The sequence below is a fragment of the Leptosomus discolor genome, unplaced genomic scaffold (assembly GCF_034619465.1).
Source record: "Leptosomus discolor isolate bLepDis1 unplaced genomic scaffold, bLepDis1.hap2 HAP2_SCAFFOLD_35, whole genome shotgun sequence".
NCBI lineage: Eukaryota > Metazoa > Chordata > Aves > Leptosomiformes > Leptosomidae > Leptosomus > Leptosomus discolor.
The window spans coordinates 2,587,220-2,613,020 of NW_028237764.1; the positions used below are offsets into that span (position 1 = coordinate 2,587,220).

General features: G+C 53.2%; 3 protein-coding genes across 3 annotated transcripts; all 3 read left to right on the forward strand.

Moving 5' to 3' along the window:
- Positions 1 to 5,076: 5,076 nt before the first annotated feature.
- On the forward strand, positions 5,077 to 6,036 carry LOC147413022 (olfactory receptor 14C36-like). The gene has a single exon (XM_086480888.1). It carries the CDS (start codon positions 5,077 to 5,079, stop codon positions 6,034 to 6,036), a length of 960 nt encoding a protein of 319 aa, XP_086337014.1.
- An 11,036-nt stretch (positions 6,037 to 17,072) lies between these two features.
- Positions 17,073 to 23,476, forward strand: LOC147413023 (uncharacterized). Its single transcript, XM_086480889.1, has 7 exons — positions 17,073 to 17,983; positions 18,862 to 18,994; positions 19,099 to 19,236; positions 19,755 to 19,851; positions 20,590 to 20,701; positions 22,302 to 22,501; positions 23,397 to 23,476. The coding sequence occupies exons 1-7, from the start codon at positions 17,187 to 17,189 to the stop codon at positions 23,474 to 23,476; spliced, it is 1,557 nt and encodes a 518-aa protein (XP_086337015.1). The 5' UTR covers positions 17,073 to 17,186.
- Positions 23,477 to 24,361: 885 nt separating this feature from the next.
- LOC147413024 (olfactory receptor 14A16-like) lies at positions 24,362 to 25,309 on the forward strand. The gene has a single exon (XM_086480920.1). It carries the CDS (start codon positions 24,383 to 24,385, stop codon positions 25,307 to 25,309), a length of 927 nt encoding a protein of 308 aa, XP_086337046.1. The 5' UTR covers positions 24,362 to 24,382.
- Positions 25,310 to 25,801: the final 492 nt, after the last annotated feature.

Consider the following 25,801-nt stretch of genomic DNA (forward strand, 5'->3'; position numbering starts at 1 on the left):
AGAGCACCATGCATGGACCATGTCCCTCCATGGTTGACTGTCCTGGTCGCTATTTTACACATGTGCTTCTCCACCCAGGCAGACCATAATACCCTATTTTGGACACAGCAGTATTGCAGGGGATGATGTTGAACGCCTTGTTGACTTGCAGGTAAAAGACCACCACTGCTCTCCCCATGTCCAGCAATCCCGTCCTTTCCTCACAGAAAGCAAAGAGGATGGACAGGCACAAGCTACCCTGGGTAAATCCCCTCACCTGCTCCTTCAGACGCACAGAAATGGACACACTCTGGGGTAGAGCCTTTAGTTCCCTTGCTCAACCCTTGGCCGTTTCTGAAAGGTGCATGCAACATTTCAAAGCTGCCAGTCACCAGAGGGTTCTCCCAATCTCCATGGCCTTTCAAAGATGGTGGAGAATGGCCTCACTGTGACATCAACCGGTCCTCTCTGTTCCCTGGGAAGCCACCCCTCCTGTCCTAAAGACTGGTAAGGATTGTGTTAGCTCAGGTGACCCCTGACTTGATCCTCATCCACTACTGGTGCTTCTCCTCCAAATTCCTGCCTCGAGTCACAGAGTCCCGGGAGAAGGACTTGCTGGGGAAGACTGAGGCAAAGAGGACGCAGAGAATTTCACATCTCTCCCTTACTAAATTCAGCAGTGGCCACACAGTATCTTGGATTCCTTTTTAACAGCTTCTGAAATAGTAACGTAACAGCTCGTTATTTAAGTGCCCTTGAATTGCCTTTCTGTTGCAGACTGAGTTTCAATGTGGACTACTGCTGTGCTTGGAAGGTCCCAGAAGACTGGAGGCTTGCCAATGTGACGCCCATCTGCAAGAAGGGCCGGAAGGAGGATCTGGGGATCTACAGGCCCGTCAGCCTGACCTCAGTACCAGGCAAGATTCTGGAGTGGTTCATCTTGGGTGCGCTCCCATGGCAAGTGCAGGACATCCAGGGAGTCAGGGCCAGCCAGCATGGGTTCATGAAAGGCAGGTCCTGCTTGACCAACCTGAGCTCCTTCTGTGATCAGGTGACCTGCCTAGTGGATGAGGGGAAAGCTGTGGATGTTGTCTACCCGGACTTCAGTATGGCGTTTGACACAGTCTCCCACAGCATCCTACTGGACAAGCTGGCGGCTCATGGCTTAGAGAGGTGCACTCTTCACTGGGTTAGAAACTGGCTGGATGGCCGAGCCCAGAGAGCGGTGGTGAATGGAGTTCAATCCTGTTGAGAACCAGTCACAAGCGGTGTTCCCCAGGGCTCAGTTTTGGGGCTGGTCTTGTTTAAGATCTTTATCAAAGGCCTGGATGAGGGGATGGAGTGCACCCTCAGCGTGTTTGTAGATGACACAAAATTAAACAAGAGTGTTGATCTTCTCAAGGGTCGAGAGGCTCTGCAGAGGGATCTGGACAGGCTGGGTCAATGGGCTGAGGCCAATGCCATGAGGTTCAACAAGGCCGAGTGCCGGGTCCTGCCCTTGGGTCACAACAACCCCACGCAGTGCTACAGGCTTGGGGATGAGTGGCTGGAGAGCTGCCTGGCAGAAAATGACCGGGGGGGGGGTGCTAGTCAAGAGCCAGCTGAACATGAGCCAGCTGTGTCCCCAGGTGGCCAAGGCAGCCAACAGCATCCTGGCCTGTATCAGCAACGGTGTGGCCAACAGGAGCAGGGAGGTGATCATGCCCCTGTACTCAGCACTGTGAGATCACATCTTGAGTACCGTGGCCAGTTTTGGGCCCCACAGTATAGGAAAGACGTTGAGGTGCTGGAGTGGGTCCAGAGAAAGGGAATGAAGCTGGGGAGGGGTCTGGAAAACATGTCTTATGAGCAGCGCCTGAGGGAAAGGGATTGTTGAGCCTAGTGAAGAGGAGGCTGAGAGGAGTCTTTATTGCTCTCTACAAGTACCTAAAAGGAAGTTGCAGTGAGGCTGGTGTTGGTCTCTTCTTCCAAGTAACTAATGACAGGACAAGAGGTAATGGCCTCAAGCTGCACCAGGGGAGATTTAGATTGGATATTAGGAAAATTTTGTTTCCTGAAAGAGTGGTTAGACATTGGAACAGGCTGCCCAGGGAGGTGGTGGAGTCACCATTCCTGGAGGTGTTCAAAAGACGAATAGATGTGGTGCTTAGGGACTGGTTTAATGGTGGGCATGGTAGTTTTAGGATAATGGCTGAAGCTGACGATCTTAGAGGTCTTTTCCAACTAAAATGATTCCATGATTCTGTGCTGTCCTTGAAAAGCAGCTGTACTGAGCTCAGCCATCATGCAAAGGCTCTGCTTCAGAGCAGAGAAATGGCTTGGACAAAAGAATTTGGAATGTCTTTCTATCCCTAGGATACGAAATCCAGAATGAAATGTCTAAATTCACTCAACTAAAGTCATCTCCCCAACTTGGAGAAACTAGATCGTTGCTTCTCACCTTCCAGGTGTCCTGTGTAGTGACAGGAGAATAGAGGTTATTCTCATGCCCAACTCTCTTTCGATAGGAGAAAAGACACAGCTGGCAGTCAGTGTCACTGCCCAGCTGAGGGAGGCAACCTCAGTGAGTCCTTCAGCCTGTTTCACAGCAGGTTCCCCTGGAGCCCCTGGGACACCTGGAGGGAGGCCAGAGGGGGCAGAGAAAGGGCTGCCTTGGGCTGCTCCCCTGCTGCTGAGCTGGGCTGGGCTCCTGGGAAGGAGAGAGCTTATTGAAGAGGGCAGCGCTGCTGAGAGACAGTTCTTCCTAGGAGCAGCTCCTCTGCAAAACACAGCAGGGCTGAGGGCACTGCCTGCAGGCACCAAGGGGAGAGAAGTGAGGCTGAGAGAGCTTAATGCCAGTCTGGAGGGGAGGAAGCTGAGAGTTTCTTGGAAAAGAAGCCTTTACAGTCATCTGCATGGTAAGTCTCTGGGTGTAGGGCAATGCAGCTGGTGTTTCGGGGGGGCTATCCGAAAGCTGGAACACCCCACAGCACATAGAGTCTTTCACGAGGATCCCAACAGCTTCTCTAGTGTAGAGGAGGAGGACGTGCTGCAGGTGAGGGACTCCCTGCTGCCCCACCAGATGCACCGGGCATGACGGCTGCCTTCTCTCAGGGACACCTGCGGGGTGTGAAGGTAGGTGTGCAGGCAGGGGTGCCCAGGGCTGCCCTTCAGAGCAGGGTCCCTGGCCCCCAGGGGCTGTGTGCCAGAGCAGGGACTCTGCTGTCTGCCAGGGTCAGCTCTCAGCCTGCCCAGGGAGCTCCCCACGGCACTGTGGGGAGATGCTGTGGGTGGAAGGAGTGACCCCCAGCAAGGGAGGCTCCTTCTGCTGGCAGGGGGGAACTGCGTGGGTCAGGGCTGCTCCCAGCTCCAGATCACCCCCACAACATTTGCAGAGGCTCCTTCTGGAAACAGCACGTCAAGGAACTGTTCACCTGAAAGAGAAGAAATCTGGGCTGTGAGTTTTGTCCTCTTGGTTTGCTGGGTGGGCAGGGAGAAATGGGAATTTCTTTCTGCGTTGTGCACCAGGCCTTGAGACCCCATTTGTTGTTGGGACTTGTCTGAGCTGCTCATTAACCCCTGCCCACACAGAGATGTCCCTGGGCAGAGCTCTGCTGCCAGGAGGTGTCTGCAGGGCAGAGCTGTGGACGTGGCAGGTGGGATGGGGTCTGTGAGTGTGAGGAGGGAGGAGATGAGGGGACAGAGAAGCAGGTCCTGGCCAAGACAGGCTCCAGGAAGCAGAGACATGGGCAGGGAGGAGGAGAGAACGGCTCCCAGACATGCTGTGGGAGGGGGATTCAGGCATCTCCCTGCCATCCCCTTCAGTGCAGATGCCTTCCCTGGAGCAACCCCCTGGTCTCCTCACTCACGCAGCAGAGCCTCTGCCGTTAATGTCACGGGGATTTGGTCAGGAGTTACCTTCCCAGCAACCTGACCACCACAGAGGAGACACTCTCGAGTGTCCGACTGCGCCTTCCTCTCCTGGCTCCAGTGGCAGGGGGACTTTGGCATCTCCTCCCTGCTGCCCTTGTTCTTGCTGTTACACTCACTGTTGTGTGGGGTTGAGGACTGAAGTGCAGCTGAGACACCAACATGTACTGTCGTTGTCCTAGTTTTGGCTGGGATAGAGCTTTTTCTTCTTCCTAGGAGCAAGAGCAGTGCTGTGTTTTGGATTCTGTATGGGATTTGGTATGAGCAGAATGTTGATAGTACGCTGATGCTTTAGCTGTTGCTAAGAAATCAAGGACATTTCAACTTCCCATGTCTTACTAGTGTGCAGGTGCCTCAGAAGCTGGGAGGGAACATAACCGGGGCAATGGACCCAAACTGGCCAGTGGAATAGTCCACATCGTACAATGTCATGCTCAGGACATGGATGAGGGTTAGCTGGGGGTCTGGCTCTCTCCCTATCTGTGATTGCGGGTTCAGGATTTTCTCCGCTGGGATCGCTAGCCGGGAATGGGCTGGGTCTCGGTCAGTGGGTGGTGGGCAATTGCATTATGCACTATTCATATATATATGTGCTATTCTTATCATTATTATTTAAATTTTGTTTTATTTAATTTACTACACTGTTTTCATCTCAACCTATGAGCCTCCTTACCTTTACCCTTCCAATTCTCTCCTGTTCCCTGGGGCAGGGGAGGGTGAGCGAGCGGCCGTCACTTGCCTCACAGGACCAAAACTGTGTCACAAGGAGTGCAACAGAAATGCCAAGGATTTCTGCCTTAAAAGCACTCCTCAGCGGTGATGGCACAACTAGAACAGAGTACACAAACTAAAATTGGCTCTGTTGTCGGGTGAATCATGTCGGGATCCACAAAGCTGTAAAGGTCTTTGACATCAGAAGTGCATTTAATCTCAGACCACTCTTTGTTCCTATTTACCTCTCGCTGTAGGTAAGACTCTGACTCCTGCAGAGCCCACAGCAGAACCTCCAGCTCTCTGGGACACCCTCAAGAAGCAGCAACCGGAGCTCAAAAAAGGCCTTCCTGAAGAGGGAAGAGCGGTTTGGGGGATGTTCTATGAGAAAGTGAATAGATTATACCCAGAGAAGTCTGCCTGAAGTTGTCGCTGTCTTTAACTTTTTGAATAGGTCCCCATGCCCAGAGGGAGAAAATGTCCAATGGCAGCTCCATCAACCAGTTCCTCCTCTTGGCATTCGCAGACACCCGGGAGCTGCAGCTCTTGCATTTCGGGCTCTTGCTGGGCATCTACCTGGCTGCCCTCCTGGGCAATGGACTCATCATCACCACTGTAGCCTGCAACCACCACCTCCACACCCCCATGTACTTCTTCCTCCTCAACCTCTCCTTGCTCGACCTGGGCTCCCTCTCCACCACTCTCCCCAAAGCCATGACTAATTTTCTCTGGAACATCAGGGCCATCTCCTACTCGGGATGTGTTGCCCAGGTCTTTCTGTTTGTCTTTTTTATACCAGCAGAGTATTGCCTCCTCACCGTCATGGCCTACGACCGCTACGTTGCCATCTGCAAACCCCTGCACTACGGGACCCTCCTGGGCAGCAGAGCTTGTGTCCACATGGCAGCAGCTGCCTGGGGCACTGCTTTTCCCTACGCTGTGCTGCACACGGCCAATACATTTTCACTGCCCCTCTGCCAGGGCAATGTGGTGGACCAGTTCTTCTGTGAAATCCCCCAGATCCTCAAGCTCTCCTGCTCAGACACCTACCTCAGGGAGGCTGGGCTACTTGTGGTCAGTGTCTGTTTAGCCTTTGGGTGTTTTGTGTTCATTGTGGTGTCCTACGTGCAGATCTTCAGGGCCGTGCTGAGGATCCCCTCGGAGCAGGGACGCCACAAAGCCTTTTCCACCTGCCTCCCTCACCTGGCCGTGGTCTCCCTGTTTATTAGCACAATTTTTTTTGCCTACCTGAAGCCCCCCTCCATCTCCTCCCCATCCCTGAACCTGGTGACAGCAGTTCTGTACTCGGTCGTGCCTCCAGCAGTGAACCCCCTCATCTACAGCATGAGGAACGAGGAGCTGAAAGATGCTGTTAAGAAAGTAATTCCTTGCAAGTTTTTCAATAATGAAAAAATTACTACATCTCTTTACAAATGATTCACAAAGTATCTGTTTTTACACTTCCTTGGGTTTTTTTTTTTGGGTTTGTTTTAGTTATTTGCTGTTGGATTTTGATGTTTGATTTTGCGTTTGGCGATTTTGTTTGTTATTGTTATTATTATTGTTGTTGTTATTATTATTGTTGCTGTTATTGTCATTCAAGGCTATGAGGTTAATCACACAAAGGTTTGCATTTGCATCACCTGGTGACTTTATAAAAGTGGGTCTGACACTGGCTCAGAGTTGCCTCTTTCGCAGCAGCTCAGCAATAATATGGGATTTTCCCAGTGCAGTGCTTTCAGGCTGGGCTCTTTCCACAAAGCAGCCTGAGGACCTGCAGCTCTCAAGTTCCTCTTCCTCCATGGCATTGCGAATAAAAAGCTCAGGGTTCACAGCATTTTAGAGACATAGGACCAAACTTGGGAGTCACCAGTGGGTGTCTGGTGACATGTAAGGTGGTGAGTGTAATTGAGGGATGTACCCAGGGCTTTCCCACAGATGACACTAAAGACACCCATCCTCTAGGAGGGGAATCTGGGGCTGCTGGGAGAGCTGGGCAGTTCTGCAGGGACAGCATGTTCCTGGGGATGTGTGGAGATGGAAGAGGGCTGCAAAGATGGGGTGGGGGCTGAGAGTCCAGGGCATGTGCAGATCTCTTCTGGGCATTCTCCAGTTCCTCCCCTGGAGAAACCTGTCTACAGCAGGAATTCCCACAGAGGGACACACCAGACCAGGTGTGGGCACACCAGGTCTCACTGGAGGGGGATGGAAACTCAAGATGTCTGGGTGGCCACGCTCTTCCTCATGCAGCCCCCTGTGCAGCTGGCCTTGTTCATGGTGAGTGCTCACCGCTGGCTTGTACGGTGTCCCTCGTGGTGGCCAGGCCATTCTCCTGCTCAGCCAGTCACGTCCCAACTGAACCTGATCTATAGGCTTATTTGTTCCCCCCGAAGCTACTTCTCCTTTTAAAACTTCAGAGGTTCCTGTTGGTTGAATCCCAGAGTTCCTCAAGGTCTGCCTGCGCTGAAGCTCCATTTGGTCAGCTCTTAGTGTTTCTGTGCAGGAGGCTCACCCTGGTTGGAGAGCCATCACCACAAGGTGACAGCATGAGGAGTCGCAGGGCACTACAGACAAGAACAGGAGCTACTAGTTTGTGCTGGGCAAGGTCAGAATCAGCATGACAACGATCTGAGGAACACTCTACGAGTTATTCCTCCCCAGGTGCAGGACCCTACACTTGCCCTTATTGAACCTCATTAGGTTCCTCCCGCCCAGCTCTCCAGCCTGTCCAGGTCTCGCTGAATGGCAGCACAGCCTTCTGGTGTGTCAGCCACTCCTCCCAGTTTGTATCGACAGCAAGTTGTAGTTGTCTATTTTAGCAAGTACTGCAGCAGATATCACCTAAACAAGCCTTGCAAAAATCTGGGCAAGTGAAACAATCACAGAATCATGGAATCAATTTTTTTTTAACATCTCTGGGGATAGTGACTCCACCTCATCCCTGGGCAGCCTGTTCCACTGTTTGACCGCTCTTTCAGTAAAGAAATATTTCCTAATGTCCAATCTAAACTTCCTCTGGCACAACTTGAGGCCATTTCCTCCTGTCCTATCGCTTTTTACTTGGGAGAAGAGACTGACCCCCACCTCACTACAACCTCCTCACAAGTATTTGTAGAAAGTGGTGGGGTCTCCCCTCAGCCTTCTCCTCTCCAGACTAAACAACCCCAGTTCCCTCAGCAACTCCTCACAAGACCTGTTCTCTGCCATTCACCACCTTCATTGCCCTTCTCTGGACACGCTCCAGCACCTCAATGTCCTTCTTGTCCTGAGGGGCCCAAACCTGCACACAGGATTCAAGGACCACCCTCACCAGTGCCAAGTACAGGGACACGATCACATCTCTGCTCCTGCTGGACATACCATTGCTGATAAAGGCCAGGATGCTGTTGGCCTTCTTGGCCACCTGGGCACACTGCTGGCTCATGTTCAGCCGCCTGTCGACCAGCATCCCCAGGGCCTGTTTTTGCCGAGCAGCTTTCCAGCCAATCCAAGCCTGTAGTTCTGCGTCGGGTTTTTGTGACCCAAGTACAGAACCCAGCACTTGGCCTTATTGAACCTCATACAATTGTCCTCAGCCCCTCAATCCAGCCTGGCCAGATCCCTCTGCAGAGACTTCCTGCCCTCAAGCAGATCAAAACTCCCACCCAATTTAATGCCATCTGCAAACTCACTGAGGGAGCACTCAATCCCCTCATCCAGATCATCGATAAATATGTGAAACAATACCGGCCCCAACACTGAGCCCTGGGGGACACTGCTCGTGACCAGTCACCATCTGGATTTAACTCCGTTCACCACAACTCTCTGTACTCATCCGTCCAGCCAGTTTTTAACCCAGTGTAGTGTGCACCGGTCTAGGCCATGAGCCACCAGCTTTCTTAGGAGAATGCTGTGGGAGACGGTGTCAAAGCCTTTACTCACGTCCAGTTTGATGACATCCACAGCCTCATCGACTACGTGAGTCCGGTGTTCGTAGAAGGAGATCCTGTTGGTCAAGCAGGACCTGCCCTTCATGAACCCATGTAGACTGGCCGTGATGCCCTGGTTTATCTGCACATGCAGTGTGAGCACCCTCAAGATGAACCACTCCATAATCTTCCCCGGTACCGAGGTCAGTTTGATGGGCCTGTAGTTCCCTAGATCCTCCTTCCGGCCCTTCTTGGAGACAGGTGTCACATTGGCAAGCCTCCAGTCATCTAGGACCTCCCCCGTTGACCAGGACTGCTGATAATGGTGATGTGCTCCTGTGTTTTTAACAGTTCCTCCTTGAAGAATGTCCAGCCTTCCTGGACCCCTTTGCCCTTCAGGACTGTCTCCCAAGGGACTCTCTCGACCAGTGACCTGAACAGCCCAAAGTCAGCCCTCTGGAAGTCCATGGCAGTGATTTTGCTGGCCCCCCTCCTTGCTTCATCAAGAATCGAGAACCCTATCAATTCATGGTTGCTAAGCCTAAGACAGCCTCTGACTACCACATCTCCCACCAGTCCTTCTCTGTTTGTAAACAGCAGGTCAAGCGAGGCACCTCCCCGGTAGGCTCCCTTACCGGCTGTGTCAGGAAGTTACCTCCCACACAGTCCAGGAGCCTTCCAGGCTGTTTCTGCCCTGCTGTGTTTTATTTCCAGCAGATGACCGGTAAATTGAAGTCCACCACAAGAACAAGGCCTAGCGATTGTGAGACTTCTCCCAGTCACTTGTAGAATGCTTCGTCCGCCTCTTCATCCTGGTTGGGTGATCTACCCCAGCAGGATATCTGCCTCCTTTGGCTTCTCCCTCATGCTTACCCATGGAGAGTCGTTTGACCACCTCACTCAGCACTCTTGGGTGGATCCCTTCCAGTCTCTAGACTTGTGGATGTGCAGGTGGCAAAGCAGGTCTTTAACTTATTGCTTCTGAATTACAGTGATGGCCAATGATAGGACAAGGGGCAACGGGTGCAAGCTGGAGCACAGAAGGTTCCACATTAACATAAGGAAAAACTTTTTCACTGTAAGGGTGACAGAGCACTGGAACAGGCTGCCCAGAGAGGTTGTGGAGGCTCCTTCTCTGGAGACATTCAAAACCTGCCTGGATGCGTTCCTGTGTGACCTGCTCTAGGTGTTCCTGCTCTGGCAGGGGGGTTGGACTAGGTGATCTTTCAAGGTCCCTCCCAACCCCTAACATTCTGTGATTCTGTGATTCTGTGATCAAGGATAATGAGAGCTACAACCAGGTCTTAAATACAACACACCTTCCCCACCACCACCCCTCTGGTCTTGATGGGCTCAGCTCTCTTCCCCCCCAGCACTGCATGGGGGTGGCAGGGAATGGGGGTTGCAGTCAGTCTGGCACAAGATGTTTCCACTGCTCCTTCATCCTCAGAGAGAGAGCTCCTCGCAGCCCACCCCTACCCCACCGTGGGGTCCCTCTCATGGCAGACATTCCTCCACCAACTGCTCCAAAGTCAGTCCTTTCCCACGGGGCCGCAGCTCCCCATGAACCGCCCCAGCGTGGGTCCCTCCCAGGGCTGCCACCCTCCCAGGGACGGGCTGCTCCAGCACAGCTGGAGTCATGGTCTGCTTCAGGCCCAGTCCCCGCTCTGGCCTGGGCTCCTCCACAGGCTGCAGGCCAACCTCTGGGCCAACACTGGTCTCCATGCTCGCAGGGGCTCAGCCCACCACCCCACCATGGGTCGCAGGGGAATCTTTGCCCAGGCACACCTCCCCCTCTCCTTCCTCACTGACCTGAATGTCCACATGGTTGTCTCTAACCTGCTCACCAAAACAAACAGACAAAACAAAGAGAGCAATCAAACGCTTCTTTCACTCTTAAATAGTTACTTGCAGAGGTGCCATTGGTCTGGCTTTGGCTAGAGGAGGGTTCGAAATTGAAGCCGGGGGAGCTTCTCCAAGCCTCTGAAAGGAGCCATCTCTGTAGCCCTCTTCCCCGCTACCAAAATCACACCAAAACCCTGCCAGACATCAAACTACCACACATCGTGAAAACCCACTTGGAATACTGCATCCAGCTCTGGAGCCCCCAACAGAAGAAAGACACAAAGGTGCTGGAGCGAGTCTAGAGAAGGGCTATCAAGATGATCAGAGGGTTGGAACATCGTTCCTATGCGGACAGGCTGAGAGAGTTGGGCTTGTTCAGCCTGGGAAAGAGAAGGGTCTGGGGAGAACTTTGATATCTTCCAGTACCCAAATGGGGCCTACAAGAAGGCTGGGAAGGAAGTTTTTACAAGGGTCTGCAGTGATAGGACAAGGGGTAATGGTTGGAAGTTGGGAAAGGGCAGATTTAGACTAAGTACAAGGAAGAAGTCGTTCACCCTGAGGGTGGTGAGACACTGGAACAGGATCCCTGATGAATTTGTTGATGCTCCATCTCTGGCAGTGTTCAAGACCAGGTTGGACAGAGCCTTGAGCAACCTGGTCTAGTGGGAGGTGTCTCTGCCATGGCAGGATGGTTGGAACTAGATGATATTTGAGCTACATTTGAACCCAAATCATTACATGATTCTATGATCTATGTTTCCATCATTGACTAGTGCAAAGTCATTGGGCTTGAGCAACTTGTGTTTCTCTTCAATGTAGATCCATCTGTTACTTTTGGGAGAACAGAGGTGTCCTTATCTTGATTGAACACTTGTTCTTCTCAGGAAGGGGAAGTGATAAGCCTTGGGTCTCGAGATAATGATGCAGTAATTATATGCTAAGAGTGTTCCTGTCTCCTAACACCTGTGCAATCTGGTGTGGAATTGTGGCATCAGAGGAGACAAGTTGTTGGTGAGGAGATCCTGAGACACGCCCTGAGGCAGCCAGTCCCTGGGTGTCAGGGTGTGTAGGCAGGTGCCTAGGGTGGTTATCACCTCCCAGCGCCTGTGCTTTGAAGCCTGTAATAACAGGTAATCCCACTACATGGACACACTGCCTAACAGAAGAGTGCCTTACCTACCCCAGTGAAACCCAGCAGATCCTGTGGCTGTACTGGGGTTTGGCCTGTGTCTATCAGTTCAGTGCTATCAGATGAGCCTGGCTGAGATATGGACCCAAGCCACCACTGAGGATGCCATGACTATGACATGGACATAACCCTGGAGGACACCATGGTTGGGATGGGAACCCAAACCACACTTGAGGGCACCAGGGATGAGATAGGAACCCAAGCCCCGACACACTAGAGGAATCACCCCAGCAGTAAAATGTAGCACTAGACACAGAGGTGGACGGATCTGTACTATCTATTAGTAAGGCAGGAGAACAATTGAAGTATGAAGCTGTTCTTTGGCATGGATATAGAAGGAAGAATTGAGAAAAATCACCAAAAGAGAACAAAACTACGAGGCCATTGACCTTGACAGACCTTGGAGAAATGCAGCAATATAACAGGTGCCAGACAGGCAAGCAGAGCGGTGCCTGACTGCTGCGCTGCTGGAATGGTGGGGCACCAGTAAGGAGTTAGAGGGTGAGGAAGCTCAACAGCTGGAGTCACTCACCAGGGACAAGGGAAGTGACAGAGAAATCCCTGAGGAACATCAACACAACAAGCAAGTAGACCAGGTGCAACAATGGAAGTGGTTGAGGTGGCCCTAGACTGGGAACACAACAGTTCACTAGACATAACTTGGTGGAATCCTGTAGGGTCAGGACATCAAGGGAGAACTTCAATGTCCAGATGGGCTTGAGATGGAGGGGTGAACTTGACCACTGTAGCCATTGCAGGTGTTATTCAGGAGTGTGACACACGCACCATAGTCAAGTGAGCCAAGCGAGCAAAGCCTCTGTGGTGTGAAGGATGGTGGCTGCGATATCAATCCAGAGAGGCCTCACAGATGGGTTATATCACACTGCCACGAACCTGCCAAGGCAAGTGACATGTCCTTACTGTGGTGGAAGTGACAACCAGATGGTTGGCAACATGGCCTGTGACGCACACCATTTACCAAAACACCATCCTGGGCCTTGAAGAGCAAGTGCTGTGGCACCCCAGAAAGACCTGAGGCAGACAGCAGGATTCCTTTCTGAAACACCCTCAGAAGCCCCTGGGCCAGGGAACGTGGCAATGATTGGGTGTGCCACATCCCCTGTCACACACCAGCCTCCGGAATGAGTGACCGAGAGAAGGGACTGTTAAGGACAAGAGTGAGAGCAAAGGGGGCTGGGAAATACAAGCGGTGGGATGCAGCCTGGGCAGAAGCCACCTGCCTAGTTAATACCAGAGGCTCGACTGACCGACCTGGCCCTGCCCAGACAAAAACCTGCCTGTTGTAGAAGGAGATAAGATCCCTATAGTGCATGTAGGGAACAGGCTGGGAAAGACAGCACGGGTTGGAAATGGCCAACCTGATTGTGGGATTGCTTTTGCTCAAGGACGCAGGTCCACTGGGTGGATGATGGGGGAATATGACATGCACCTACAGTAGATTTAACCTGGGTCAGAAATAATCTATGATTTGAGTTACATATTTTAGGAAGTTCTACAGTGATACCTCCTAAATGTACCTCGTAAAAAGCTGACCCAACCTGAGCTAGATTCCCTGTTCAGAAACTCCAGACAACACATCACTCTTGTCCTGAGAAAGCACCATATCAAATGGAACCCAAATCATGGACAACATGAACTCAGTGGATACTTCATGGGCAATTTATTGGATATTTGAGAGATATTTAATTGACAATTTGTGGCAAAACCAATGCTGAGAACAAAGTGATGTTCTAGTGGTTTGCACAGCATCAAGGCCTGCTCTGTTTCTGATTCTGCCCCTTCAGTGAATAGACTGGGGGGGTGGGGGTGCATAAGCCTTGGAGTGGACATAACCAGGTCAATGTAGCAACTGAACATGCTCTTCAACTCTGTGAATGAGGTTGGAAGAGGGAGGTGAGCAAGCTGCAGGGTGGTGCTTAACATCTTGCTGGAGTTAATGTGCAACATTTACAAACAAGGTAGAGCTGGTGAGGAATGGAAAAGTCCAGGGTGAGAAGTTTGGGTTTAAAATCCTCAGAAAATGAAGGAAACAAAAGATTAGAGCTTCTGGAAGGCAGATTTTGGCCTGCTGAGGGACCTACGTAAAGACTGCCAGGGAGCTACAGCCCTGCAGAGAAGATTGGTTCAGAGAGCTGTTTGATGCTCAAGGATCTTCTCTTCATGATCCAGAATGGTCCAACTTGACATGCTGGAGGTCACATCAAGGTGGCAGGAGGCTGGCATAGCTGAGAAAGGAGCTGCTGGCTTCCAGCCTCCTTGGTTCTGTGACTGTGGGAGGAGAGGGACACTCCAGAGTTCTTGGCAGCACTGCCCTCTTGCCAGGAGCTCCCTTCGTCCCAGGCAGGCAAAGGCAAGGGCAAGGTCGATCTGATGCTGAGGAAACCTGGGGGTGTTCCATGAAGGCTACAGGTCCTGACCTCCAGCCTCTGGGAAGGGAGAACATGTCCCTCAGGCGTTGCTCAGGCCTCTCCTGGGGACAGTCTGATCTGCACGGTGCAATGGCAAGCGCAGGTGTGGGACACTGTAGGACATCCTGTGGTGGAGATGCTCAAGGGCTCTGGCAAGACAAAAAGCCCCCAAGAGAGCCGAGGGCTTTCTCCCCTTGGCTACGGCTGTTGTCTCAACCCCCAAAGCCTGCCAGATTACCCTTTAACCTTAAGGCACCAGCACCTCAGTGCCTCCTCAGCCCACCCAGCACAAACCCAGAAGCAGAGGACCCTGGCCCTGCCCTTGGCACTGCACATCCCCACATCACCCTGCCCCAGGAAGAACCCTGAGGAATGGCTGAGGGACAGGGTCTGCCTTGCAGGGGCTGGGGAGTCAGGGCTTGGTCTTTTGGCTTGATGAAGCACACCAAGGTTTACTCAGCATCAGAGCCACCTTCACCTTGCCTTTGCCTACCTGTCCTCACTGCCTCCAGTTTTCATTTTTAACCAGCCCTCAGGGAGGCTTTGTCAGTAACATCCCTCAGGGGAACCCATTAGTGCTCCAAGAAACTTTGGAGTTTGCATCTGACTTTGACTCCTTGAGAGGTTTCCTCAACTTCCTCTCACTGTCTGAGCTTGAAGGACTTGGCACCAAAACCACCAGAGTGATCATTAAAAAGTTCTTGGGCTGCTGCTCTGCTGCTGATCTGGGCTGGGCTCCTGGGACAGAGAGAGCTCCTAGCAAGCAGGCAGAGCTGCAGGGAGACAGCTCTGCCCAGCAGCAGCTGCTCTGCAAAGCACAGCAGGGCTGAGGGGGCTGCCTGTGGGCACCAAGGAGAAAGGAGCGGGGCAGAGAGAGGTTGAAGGCAGGGGAGAGGGGGAGGATGGCTGAGAGCTCACTGGAGGAGAACTCTTCCCAGCCTCTGACACAGTAAGTCTCTGGGTGCAGGGTGATGTGTCGGTGGCTCCTTGCAGGATCTCCTGAATGTGTCCAACCTCTGGGATCTGTCTGTGATGGAGAAGAGGAAGCCAGGCTGCAGAGCAGGGCTTCCCTAGTGCAGTGTGAGAGGGACAGGGCATGATGGCTGCCTTCTGGTGGGGATGGCTGTGGAGTGTCAAGTTCTGTGGAAGGCTTGAGGGTGTGAAGGTGGGTGTGCAGCCAGCAGTGCCCAGGGCTGTCCTTCCAAGCAGGGTGCCTTCACCACAGGAGGCTGCGTCCTCGGGCAGGGACTCTGTCACCAGCCAGCATCAGCACTCAGCCTGCTCTTGGAGCTCCTCATGGAGCTGTGGGGAGAAACTCTGGGTAGAAGGACAGATCCCCAGCAGGGCAGGGCAGGGATCTTCTGCTGTTCAAAGGGTGTTGTGCTGCTCAGGACTTCTCACAACTCCAGATCCGCCCCCCCCCAGACATCGGCAGAGGAAGCTTCTCAAGAAGTACATCAAGGCAGGGTTTACCTGAATGGGAAGGAGCCTGTGCTTTCAGTCTTCTACTCTGAGTGGCCTCTGGGGTGGAGGGAGTGTTGGACATGGACATTATTCTCTCGGTTTGGGAGGAGGCACTGAACTCCAGATGTGTTTCACTTGGAGGTTTCTAAATCTGAGGTTATCAGAAACAAACCACCTTTGGCTTACTGAGCTCCTCAGCATCACCTCTGCAGCCTCATCAGCAATGAACTCATGTTCCCATCAGAGCCTGCAGCTACGGAGATGGCCCTGGGCAGTGCTCTGCTGCCAGGAGGGGTCTGCAAGGCTGAGCTGAGTACACAGCGCGTGGGACGGTGCGTGTGAGTGCTGCCAGGGAGGAGATGTGGGACAGAGAAACAGCTCCTGACAGGGACAGCTCCAGGCAGCAGAGACATGGGCAGAGAAAATTAGAAATGTCATGGCAGCGGGAATTCAGAAAGCTCCTGACTCAACACAGAGAGCTTCTTCTGAGCAAGCCTCCCTGGTCACCTCTCCCCCTCAGCAGACCCTCTGCCCTCAAGGCAAGGGGGTCCAGGGCAGGTGCTGCTTCCTCTGCAGCCACAGCTGCAGTAGAGCAAAAGTGCATCTCTCCTGACACATAAACTTCTTCCTTCTGCAGAGAAAAGGGACTGAGAGCAACCAGCCTGGGCTGTCACCAGCGTGGAGGTGCTGTGCTCTGCTGTGTAAGGAGGAAGTTTTCCCAAGTGCCAGCTGTCTTTCTTTCCTTTTCCCTATTTGCAGAAGGATCAGGGTATTGCTTCGTGTTTTTCTTTTCTTCTTCCTGCTGCTTTTTTCTTCCTTATGGAAGCTCTGGGTTGTGGAGGTATCTCAGATCCACTTTGAGACACGGGCCCTGGGAGGCTGTATGCAATGCAGCGTGTGGAATTTACAAACAAGCTGACTCTCCCTTCAGGAGACACTGGGCAGAGTTTTTCAGGCACCTGGGCATTTCCGTGGGGTAAAGGGGTTGAAGTGCCCTTCCCCCATTGTGGGGGCACTTCAGGAGGGGAGGATGGGAACCTAGTGACAGCCCCATTCTCCCCCACAGACACGCTGCTCTTATCATGTCTGGAGAGAGCCTGGAGATGGAAAATGGGGGGGAGAAAAGTTCTGTGCTACTGGAGAGTGATTCTGACCCAGACTTTGCTGTTCAGGAGAGCAGAGTTGGAAGGGCTGGGTCCCTCCCTGGGCTCTTCCCTCTCAGACACAGCAGGTCTGGGTGCTGACTCCATCGCACTGTAATAAATAGGGACAAATTTCACACGGTCACTGAGGGAAATACCTCTCCCTGAACTGAAGACACCCATTGCCAGGAACACCTACCGAATGCACGGGCTGTTTGACACCACTGCAATAGCACAGGTCTGACTTCTCTGGAGCCCATGGGCAGAGCCCCTCCCCATTAGTCCTAAACTCACAAAAAAGAACTGACCGATGTCCCCCCCCAAAAAAAGCCTTTGAGGCAGTTATGTGTGAGAAATGGCATAAGACTGGCTCAGAGAAATCTGACCTGACCTGTCAATGTCTTCTCCTCTTTCAACAGTCCCCCATTCCTGCAGTGAAATAATGTCCAATGCCAGCTCCATCACTCAGTTCCTCCTCATGGTGTTCGCAGACAAACAGGAGCTGCAGCTCTCGACCTTCGGGCTCTTCCTGGGGATCTACCTGGCTGCCCTCCTGGGCAATGGCCTCGTCATCACCGCCATAGCCTGTGACCCCCACCTCCACACCCCCATGTACTTCTTCCTCCTCAACCTCTCCCTCCTTGACCTGGGCTCCCTCTCCACCACTCTCCCCAAAGCCATGGCCAATTCCCTCTGGAACACCAGGGCCATCTCCTACACAGGATGTGCTGCCCAGGTCTTTCTCAATCTCTTTTTTATTGCAGCAGAGTATTTTCTTCTCACCGTCATGGCCTACGACCGCTACGTTGCCATCTGCAAACCCCTGCACTACGGGACCCTCCTGGGCAGCAGAGCTTGTGTCCACATGGCAGCAGCTGCCTGGGGCACTGCTTTTCCCTACGCTGTGCTGCACACGGCCAATACATTTTCACTGCACCTCTGCCAGGGCAATGCTGTGGACCAGTTCTTCTGTGAAATCCCCCAGATCCTCAAGCTCTCCTGCTCAGACACCTACCTCAGGGAGGCTGGGCTACTTGTGGTCAGTGTCTGTTTAGGCTTTGGGTGTTTTGTGTTCATTGTGGTGTCCTACGTGCAGATCTTCAGGGCCGTGCTGAGGATCCCCTCGGAGCAGGGACGCCACAAAGCCTTTTCCACCTGCCTCCCTCACCTGGCCGTGGTCTCCCTGTTTGTCAGCACTGCCATGTTTGCCTACCTGAAGTCCCCCTCCATCTCCTCCCCATTCCTGAACCTGGTGATGGCAGTTCTGTACTCGTTGTTGCCTCCAGCAGTGAACCCCCTCATCTACAGCATGAGGAACCAGGAGCTCAAGGACGCCCTGAGGAAACTTATGACTGATTGCTTCTCAGAAGCAGCAATGAACTGCCCATTTTTTTCTGCGTATCACTAGTAATAAAACTCATTACACGCCCAGCATCTCTTTCGCAGTTTATTTGCTTTCATTTCTCTGGGTTTTTGCTCTTCTTGGTTATATTAATGCTGTCCACAAAATGCTGTCATTCTTCATCGTATTTCTATGCCAGTGTCTGCCTGCCTTGTGTGCCCCACAGACTTGTGTAAATAAGGAGCTGTGCTCTCTGTGTGTTGAAACCAAATAAAGGACCCTGTATCAACTTGTTTGAGTTCCTTTCTCCAAGACCTTCTCTGGAGCTGCTGGGGCAACTTACGCGTGCTGGGGTGGAGGGGACAGTGGCCAACCTGAGCTGGGTCTGCCTCTCAGCCTCCCCAGCATGGCACTGGCCACCACAGCCCACTTGCTCTGCAGAGCAGCACCACCAGTTCAGGGTCTGTGGGGTTTCCACCACGCCTTACGGACAGGCAGTTACCAGTCCCCCAACCCAATAATGACAGAATGCCTTTAACTTCTCCTGGGGAACTTGCTTGAGCAGTGAGGTCTTCGCTTTGTTCTGCAGCCTCCTTTGCCCCTCGGTCTGCCAATTTATTTCCCAGTTCTTGGGCAGTATTCCCTTTCCGATGTCCTCTGCAGTGCATAATAGCTACTGCAGTTGGTGAGGACACAGCATCTAACAATCTCAAAACAACATCTGCAGGTTTAATATGTTTTCCTTCTGCAGCTGAAAGTCCTCTTTCCTTCCAAATAACTCCATGGGCATATGCAACTCCAAAAGCACACTTGAAGTCTGTCCAGATCGTTACCCTTTTATCTTTCCCTGGCTCTGGGGCTCTCAGCAGAGCTCTTATTTCCTCCGGCTGGGCTGACGTTTCTTTGGGTAGAGACTTAGCTTCAACTACCTGTTCCTCTGTAGTTACCGCTACCCAGCCATCCTTTTCCCATTTGGAATGAAGCTGCTCCCTGCTCCCAGGTTCCAGTTGGCATCTTCTTTCAGGTCCAGTCTGCTCACCGGCCGATTCCTCGTCCTGCTTGGAGGAGGCTGTCCTGTAAGGCCTAGCAGGTTGCCTGAGCACCTTCACCCTTCAGAGCTGCTTCCCATGGCCCCACTCGTGTCAGTCTCCTGAGGACATCAAAGTCTTCTCCTCTGCAGTCCCAGGTCTGTGTTCTGCTGCTGGCCTTCCTCGCGCCCCTCTCCTGCCTGGGACCCCCCTATTCCCTGGTCACAACAGCCAAGGCTGACACGGATTATAGCGTCCCTGAGCAGCTCTTCCTTGTTTGCCAGGACCAGGTCCAGGGGAGCATCCCCCTTGGTGGCCCTTGTAGCATCTCTGCTCAGAAGTCATCCCAGCAGCCTCCACACTGTTGGCACTGGGTGGCTTTGTATGGCCAGGGGCTGCCAGGGCCCTTCCCGTTCCCAACAGGAACCTGCTCATCAACCTGGACACTCCCAGACCTTTTCTGCCTACCCGCCCTCATCAAGTAGTTCATAACTGCCAAGACAGTGTCACCCTCACTGTCTTCTCCTCTAACCCTCACTCACACAAGATAACGCCACCTGTTGCCAGTCTTGTAGCGGAGCTTCATGTATCTGAGCTGCTCCTTCACACTAGGGGCATGCCCCCACCCTCATCCTCCTTGCCACTGCCCCTGGCACAGCCTGTATCCTTCCAGCGCAGCACCAGTGCTCAGCAAGCTGTCCCACCACGCCTTGTTTAGTGCAGAAATGTCACAGGGCTGTGACAAGCCATGGGGGCTCCTCCTGGCCATGTGTATTTGGGCCACAGCACCTCAGCTGTGTCACCGTAGGGGAGCACAGACTTCTCAGAGGGAAACCTGGGCACTGATCCTGACCAGAACACCATTGTACCTCGGGCAGTTAGTGCTGTGCTGCGCTGTGCTGCACGTACAGCGTGGCCTTCAAACCCGCGCTGTGCTGCCCAGATCCCTTGGAAGCAGGACAACCTCAGCAGCATGTGGTCACACAAGAGCCTGGAGGCAGCTCCCACTCTCTACCAGACATTACACCTCCTGAGTGGCCTTGCCTCTACCTAACACAGCACCAAAAAGTTCTCACGCAAAAATCATTTTCATTTGACTGTAGAGATGATCAATAGAGTTGTTTCCTCGTAAGAAAATCCTATAGCAGCTGGAATGACCAAAACTGGGGCCTGTCCTGTATGGATGGGGTCTGCATGGTTTGCTGCATTCAGGTCGAAGGCCCGTTCAGTGCCACATGCCCTGGGGTTCCCATCAGTTAAAGGGACCTACGATTATCTGCATGATTCTTTCCTTATAATGTCAGGGCTAATCAATATGGGTTTAAAAGATACCTCACAGAGTCTGAGTGCTGTTCTTAGTGGCATTGTGATGAATGAGTGTCTTCTAGTTCAGCGCCCTTGGATGCAGCCTCTCCAGTCCCGTGGCCTGGGAAGTGTGCAGTTTGCTCAAGTAACCCCTGCCTTGACCCCCATCCACCCCTGTTTGTTCTCCTCCAGAGTCCCTGCCTCAAAGCTCAAAGGCCTTGGAGACCTTGCTGGTGGCAACTGAGGCAAAGGGGACATAGACTATCTCAGATCTATCCACACCTGCTCTCACTAAATTCAGCAGAGGTCCTATATTATCGTTTTTTCTTCTTTAACAGTTCCTGAAGGACCAAAAATTCGTCTTGGTGCCCTTGAATTCCTTTTTGAGTTCCAGTTGGGTTATGATATGGACCCTTCCTGTGCTTGGAGGACGCTGTCCTGGAAGACACAGTATCCAGGCGCATTGTTAAAATTCTTGGTCTTTGCATGGATTTTATCCTCAAGGAGCCGGTAAAGATCCCTGGGTGATCTGCTTTGTGCTCATGCAATGCCTGACGCTGGTGGGCAGAGAAGGGACAGACCTTGCCGCTCTCCTGGCATCTGAGGACTCATCGATCGTATCAGTCAATGGCACACGGGCACCAAGTCAAGCTCTCATCGATGCTGTCTGGGGCCTCTGTGACACACCTGCCATAATGGAAATTGCTTTCCTGTAGGTCCTGTGCTGTCCCTGCCAGCCTCGGCACCTCATGTAGCTCTGGGGGCCTGGGCTTGAGCATTAAATGCAGTAGCTGCCCTGAATTCTGTCAGGCAACGTGGGGATAAACATGGGACAAATGCCATTGTAGTCACTGGTGATCTAGTAAATCCAGCTGGTGAAAAGAGAGAGACCTTGCTGTCCCTATGGCAGACAACCGAAATAGTCCGTAGGATCACTTCTATAACTGGCCATGAGCGTGATGAGCAGGAAAAGATTATTTTGGCCTTTATAGGGCTGTCATTTCCCTGGGCCAAAGGAAATTCCACCACGCTCATATATGATCCCTGAGATGTTGCCCTGTCTCTATGAACTTCTCCATCAGAGCCTGCAGGTACCTGTGCGCCTCTTGCATCACCTCTGGCAACTCAGATGCGGCCAGGGGTTTGCATCTGAACACCTCCCTCCTGCCTTTCACCTCCAGGAATTCCCAGGGGAGCTGAGAAAAGACTTCTCAAATGCAGGTGCTTATTTTATGCAGAGCTGAAGAGAGGCCAGAGGAATCCCACCTCCTGTGGGTCTGTGGCAGGCATGGGAGGGAACTGAGTGTCCTTCAAATGCCAGGAATAGAAATGCAGGGTGAGATGTCTCCATTGATTCAGCTGAATCTCTTCCCTCAGCAGGGGTAAAGGAGATCCCTGCCTGTCACTGCCTCTGTGTCCTGTCTGATAATGAGACAAAAAAAGGTGATTTTTAGATGTAACTTTGTCTCTGAAATCTTTTCTCTCTCCAGCTGAGAAAGAAAAACCTCAGGATGACTTCAGCCTGTTTGAGAGCAGGTTCCCCTGGAGCCCCAGGGACAGCTGGAGGGAGCCCAGAGGGGGCAGAGAAAGGGCTGCCTTGGGCTGCTCCCCTGATGCTGAGCTGGGCTGGGCTCCTGGGGTGGAGGGAGCTGCTGGCAAGCGGGCAGCGCTGCAGAGAGACAGCTCTGCCCAGGAGCAGGGCTGGGGGTGCTGCCTGCAGGCAGGGAGGGGAGAGGAGCCAGACAGAGAGAGGATAAAGGCAGTGTGGGGTGGGAGGAGAGAGGAGAGCTCGCTTGGAGAAAAATCTTCAGAGCCCTTGACATGGTAAGTCTGTGGCTGAAGGACGGTGCAAGTGCCTGGAACGATCTCCTGAAGCTGGCCCACCCCACAGCCTGCAGCTTCCCTGCTGCACTGTCAGAGGGACAGGGCATGTTGGCTGCAGAGTGTGAAGCCGGGTGTGCAGCCAGGGGTGCCCAGGGCTCTCTTTCTGAGCAGGGTCCCTGCATCCCAGCAGACTCTGTGCCATTCCAGGGACTTTGTCTCCTGCCAGGGTCAGCACTCAGCCCGCCCAGGGAGCTCCCAACAGCAGCGCAGGGAGAAGCTGTGGGTGGAAGCAGCAGGTGGTGGCAGGAGAGGGTCCTTCTGGTTTCACGAGGGTGCTGTGTGGCTCAGATCTCCTCACAGCTCCTCATCCCCCCCAGGACATTTCTGAGGGCACTTTTCAAGGGCAAGGCAGGGATCACTACAAAGGTAAGGGGCTCTCCTGAGCCTGTGTTCTCAGTTTCTTACTGTTGGGGATTTGGGGGGAGAAAAGGCAAAGGAGCTCTCGTGCTTGAACAAGTCACTCAGCCTGCTGAGCTGTAAGTGAGAGTCCCCAGTAGGTCTGACAGCAGCCTCCGAAAGTGCCTCCAGCCACTCCTCTGCCTACGGACAGCACCAGCATCACCTTTGCTGGACCCAGCAGTGTTGGTCTGACCTGCCCTTTTCCACCTGCAAACAGGAACATGCATCCAGCCAGTGACCTGCAAGCAGTGTCTGTAGGGCCAAGGTGAGTGCACAGCGGTTGGGATGGGGTCTATGAGCACTCACAGGGAAAAGGCATGGCACAGGGAAACACCTCCCAGGAGAAAACTCTCCAGGCAGCAGGGATATGATCTGGGAATGAGAGGAAACTAAAACCAGGAATGTTGTGGGAGGGAGAATTCAGAAAACTCCCGATCCTCCCCTCCCATGCAGAGCCCTTCCTCTCAGCCAGCCCCCTTGCCTCCCCTCCCACCCACCAAAGCCTCTGCCCTCAGGGCTCCGGGGGTCCAAGCCATGAAGCAGCTCCTCTGCAGCCAGAGCTCCAGCAGAGCCGTGCTGCAGCTCTCCAGCCCTGTGCCCAGGGCCCTCTGCAGAGCACAGGGGCTGAGAGCAGCTGCCCGGCCATGTTGGGGTCTGGGAGGTGGCGTGCCCAGCTGGGGCAGGGGGACGCTGCCCTGAGTGCGCGGCTGCCTCTGCCCTGGCCTCTCTCAGCTGGACCCTCCCTGCATTTTCCCTTCTCTCTCTTATTTGCATTGTCCTCTTGTTCTTGCTGTCAGTCTCTCTGGGGATGGGAGCTTCATCTGCAGAGTCACACACTGATCTTGGGTGTGCTCCCACGCAGGTGTGTCCGTGGGAACGAGTGTCCCAGCTGTCCTGTCACCTCCTAGGGGCTGGTCCATGCAGTCCGTGGAGCCAGAGTAGGAGCTGACTCTTCCTTTTTGAGATGCCGTCTCTAGGGCACTTGGCTGTCTCCTTGAGGTGTCCTTCCCCGCTTTGAGCTGCCCTCCAGGACGCAAACCTGTCGAGTAGAACCTCTGTTTTATCTGAATGCCATGTGGAGAACGGAAAGACTTCAGAGCTGTGGAAATACTGTTGGGTTGGTGAAATGAGGCAAGAGTGTCCTTGGATAGAAGTGGGGTGCTGGGACCTTGAGAAAGGGTGGGACATTGAGTGGTGTGCACTGGATCCCTCTGCTCTCAGCAGGGTCGAGTTGCTTTTCAAGGTAACAGAGGATTGTGATCCTCCTGCACCTGAGAAAGGTGCAAGCCCAGGGCAGCTGGGCACAAGGCGGAGGGACAGACCAGCTCCCCTCCCTCTGCACTAAGCACAGGCAATCCTCCTGCCTCACAGGGCTCTGCCGTTCCCTTCCAGTGCAGAAGGAGTGCTGAGGGTTTCTGGCATCCAAGAAAACTGCCAGGGGAAATGGGAGAGATGTAACCGCCCCCAAACCTCTCTGACTGCCTTCTGCCCTCCTGGTTCCTTGGCATGGGGAGTGCAGGTGCTGACCAGCCCTTTTGCTTTAGGAGTGGTTTCTGCTGACAAAGTCGAACCCCAAGACTGGTCTCTGCCCCCTCCGTTCCCGTGAACCCCCTGCTGCAGAGCAGGGCTGACTCCTTGGCAGCCAGCAGGCACAGATCCTGCTCCCCATGAGACACCAACGAGAGCTCCAGCCACAGAGCTGAAGGAAGAGCTTCTAGAAAAGTGTCTCTGTGTGTGTGTTTGTAGATGGGAGAGGGGGTATGGGAACTGGCTTTCATGTTTTGGAAAGTCTCCCCTAACTTGTTGTGTTTCCCTTCTTGAACAGTCCCCCACACCTGAGAGCAGCAAATGCCCAACAGCAGCAGCTCCATCACCCAGTTCGTCCTGCTGCCATTCGCAGACACCCGGGAGCTGCATCTCTTGACCTTCGGGCTCTTCCTGGGCATCTACCTGGCTGCCCTCCTGGGCAATGGACTCATCATCACCGCTGTAGCCTGCAACCCTCACCTCCACACCCCAATGTACTTCTTCCTCCTCAACCTCTCCTTCCTCGACCTGGGCTCCCTCTCCACCACTCTCCCAAAAGCCATGGCCAATGCCCTCTGGAACACCAGGGCTATCTCCTACACGGGATGCACTGCCCAGGTCTTTCTTGTTGTCTTCTTGATTTCAGCAGAGTTTTATCTTCTCACCGTCATGGCCTACGACCGCTACGTTGCCATCTGCAAACCCCTGCACTACGGGACCCTTCTGGGCAGCAGAGCTTGTGTCCACATGGCAGCAGCTGCCTGGGGCAGTGGGTTTCTCAATGCTCTGCTGCACACGGCCAATACATTTTCACTGCCCCTCTGCCAGGGCAATGCTGTGGACCAGTTCTTCTGTGAAATCCCCCAGATCCTCAAGCTCTCCTGCTCACACTCCAACTTCAGGGAAGTTGTAGTCCTTGTGGTCAGTGTCTGTTTAGCCTTTGGGTGTTTTGTGTTCATTGTGGTGTCCTACGTGCAGATCTTCAGGGCCGTGCTGAGGATCCCCTCGGAGCAGGGACGCCACAAAGCCTTTTCCACCTGCCTCCCTCACCTGGTCGTGGTCTCCCTGTTTGTCAGCACTGCCATGTTTGCCCACCTGAAGCCCCCCTCCATCTCCTCCCCGTTCCTGGATCTGTTGCTTGCAGTGCTTTACTCGGTGGTGCCTCCAGCAGTGAACCCCCTCATCTACACCATGAGGAACCAGGAGCTCAGGGATGCTGTGTCGAAAATAATGACTGGTTGTTATTAGAAAGCAGGAAACTGCCCATCTTCCTCTGCATAGCAGTTGTCATGTACCTCTGTAGAGGCCCAACCTGTCATCTGTATTTTCTGGTGTTGATGGTGGCGTTTTACCAGTCATGATGTTGTACCCCCCTTCTAATTCACTGTCTGCTTTTCTTTCCAGATGGAGAGGATGTGTAGAGGAGGAGCTGTGCTCCTTGTGTGTTTAAACAAAACACACAACATGGAAGTCCTGCGGAGACATTTTTCCTGAGATCCTTGCTCCGTTTTGGAGCTGCTGGGAGAATTCCTGTGTGCAGAGGTGGAGGGGAAGAGAGTTCCCAGCATGGCAGCACTGCCAGGAGCACTTGGTCTTCCAGAGCTCTTCTCTTTCCACTTATACACTCTCCCTCTGAGCCCTTGGGTTGCTGTAAGGCCCGATTGCTCTGGCAGCTTGGTCACAGTCCTCCTGCGTGGTAGTCCTGTGACCGCAGGCAGGGACAGGCAATGGGCACTTCTC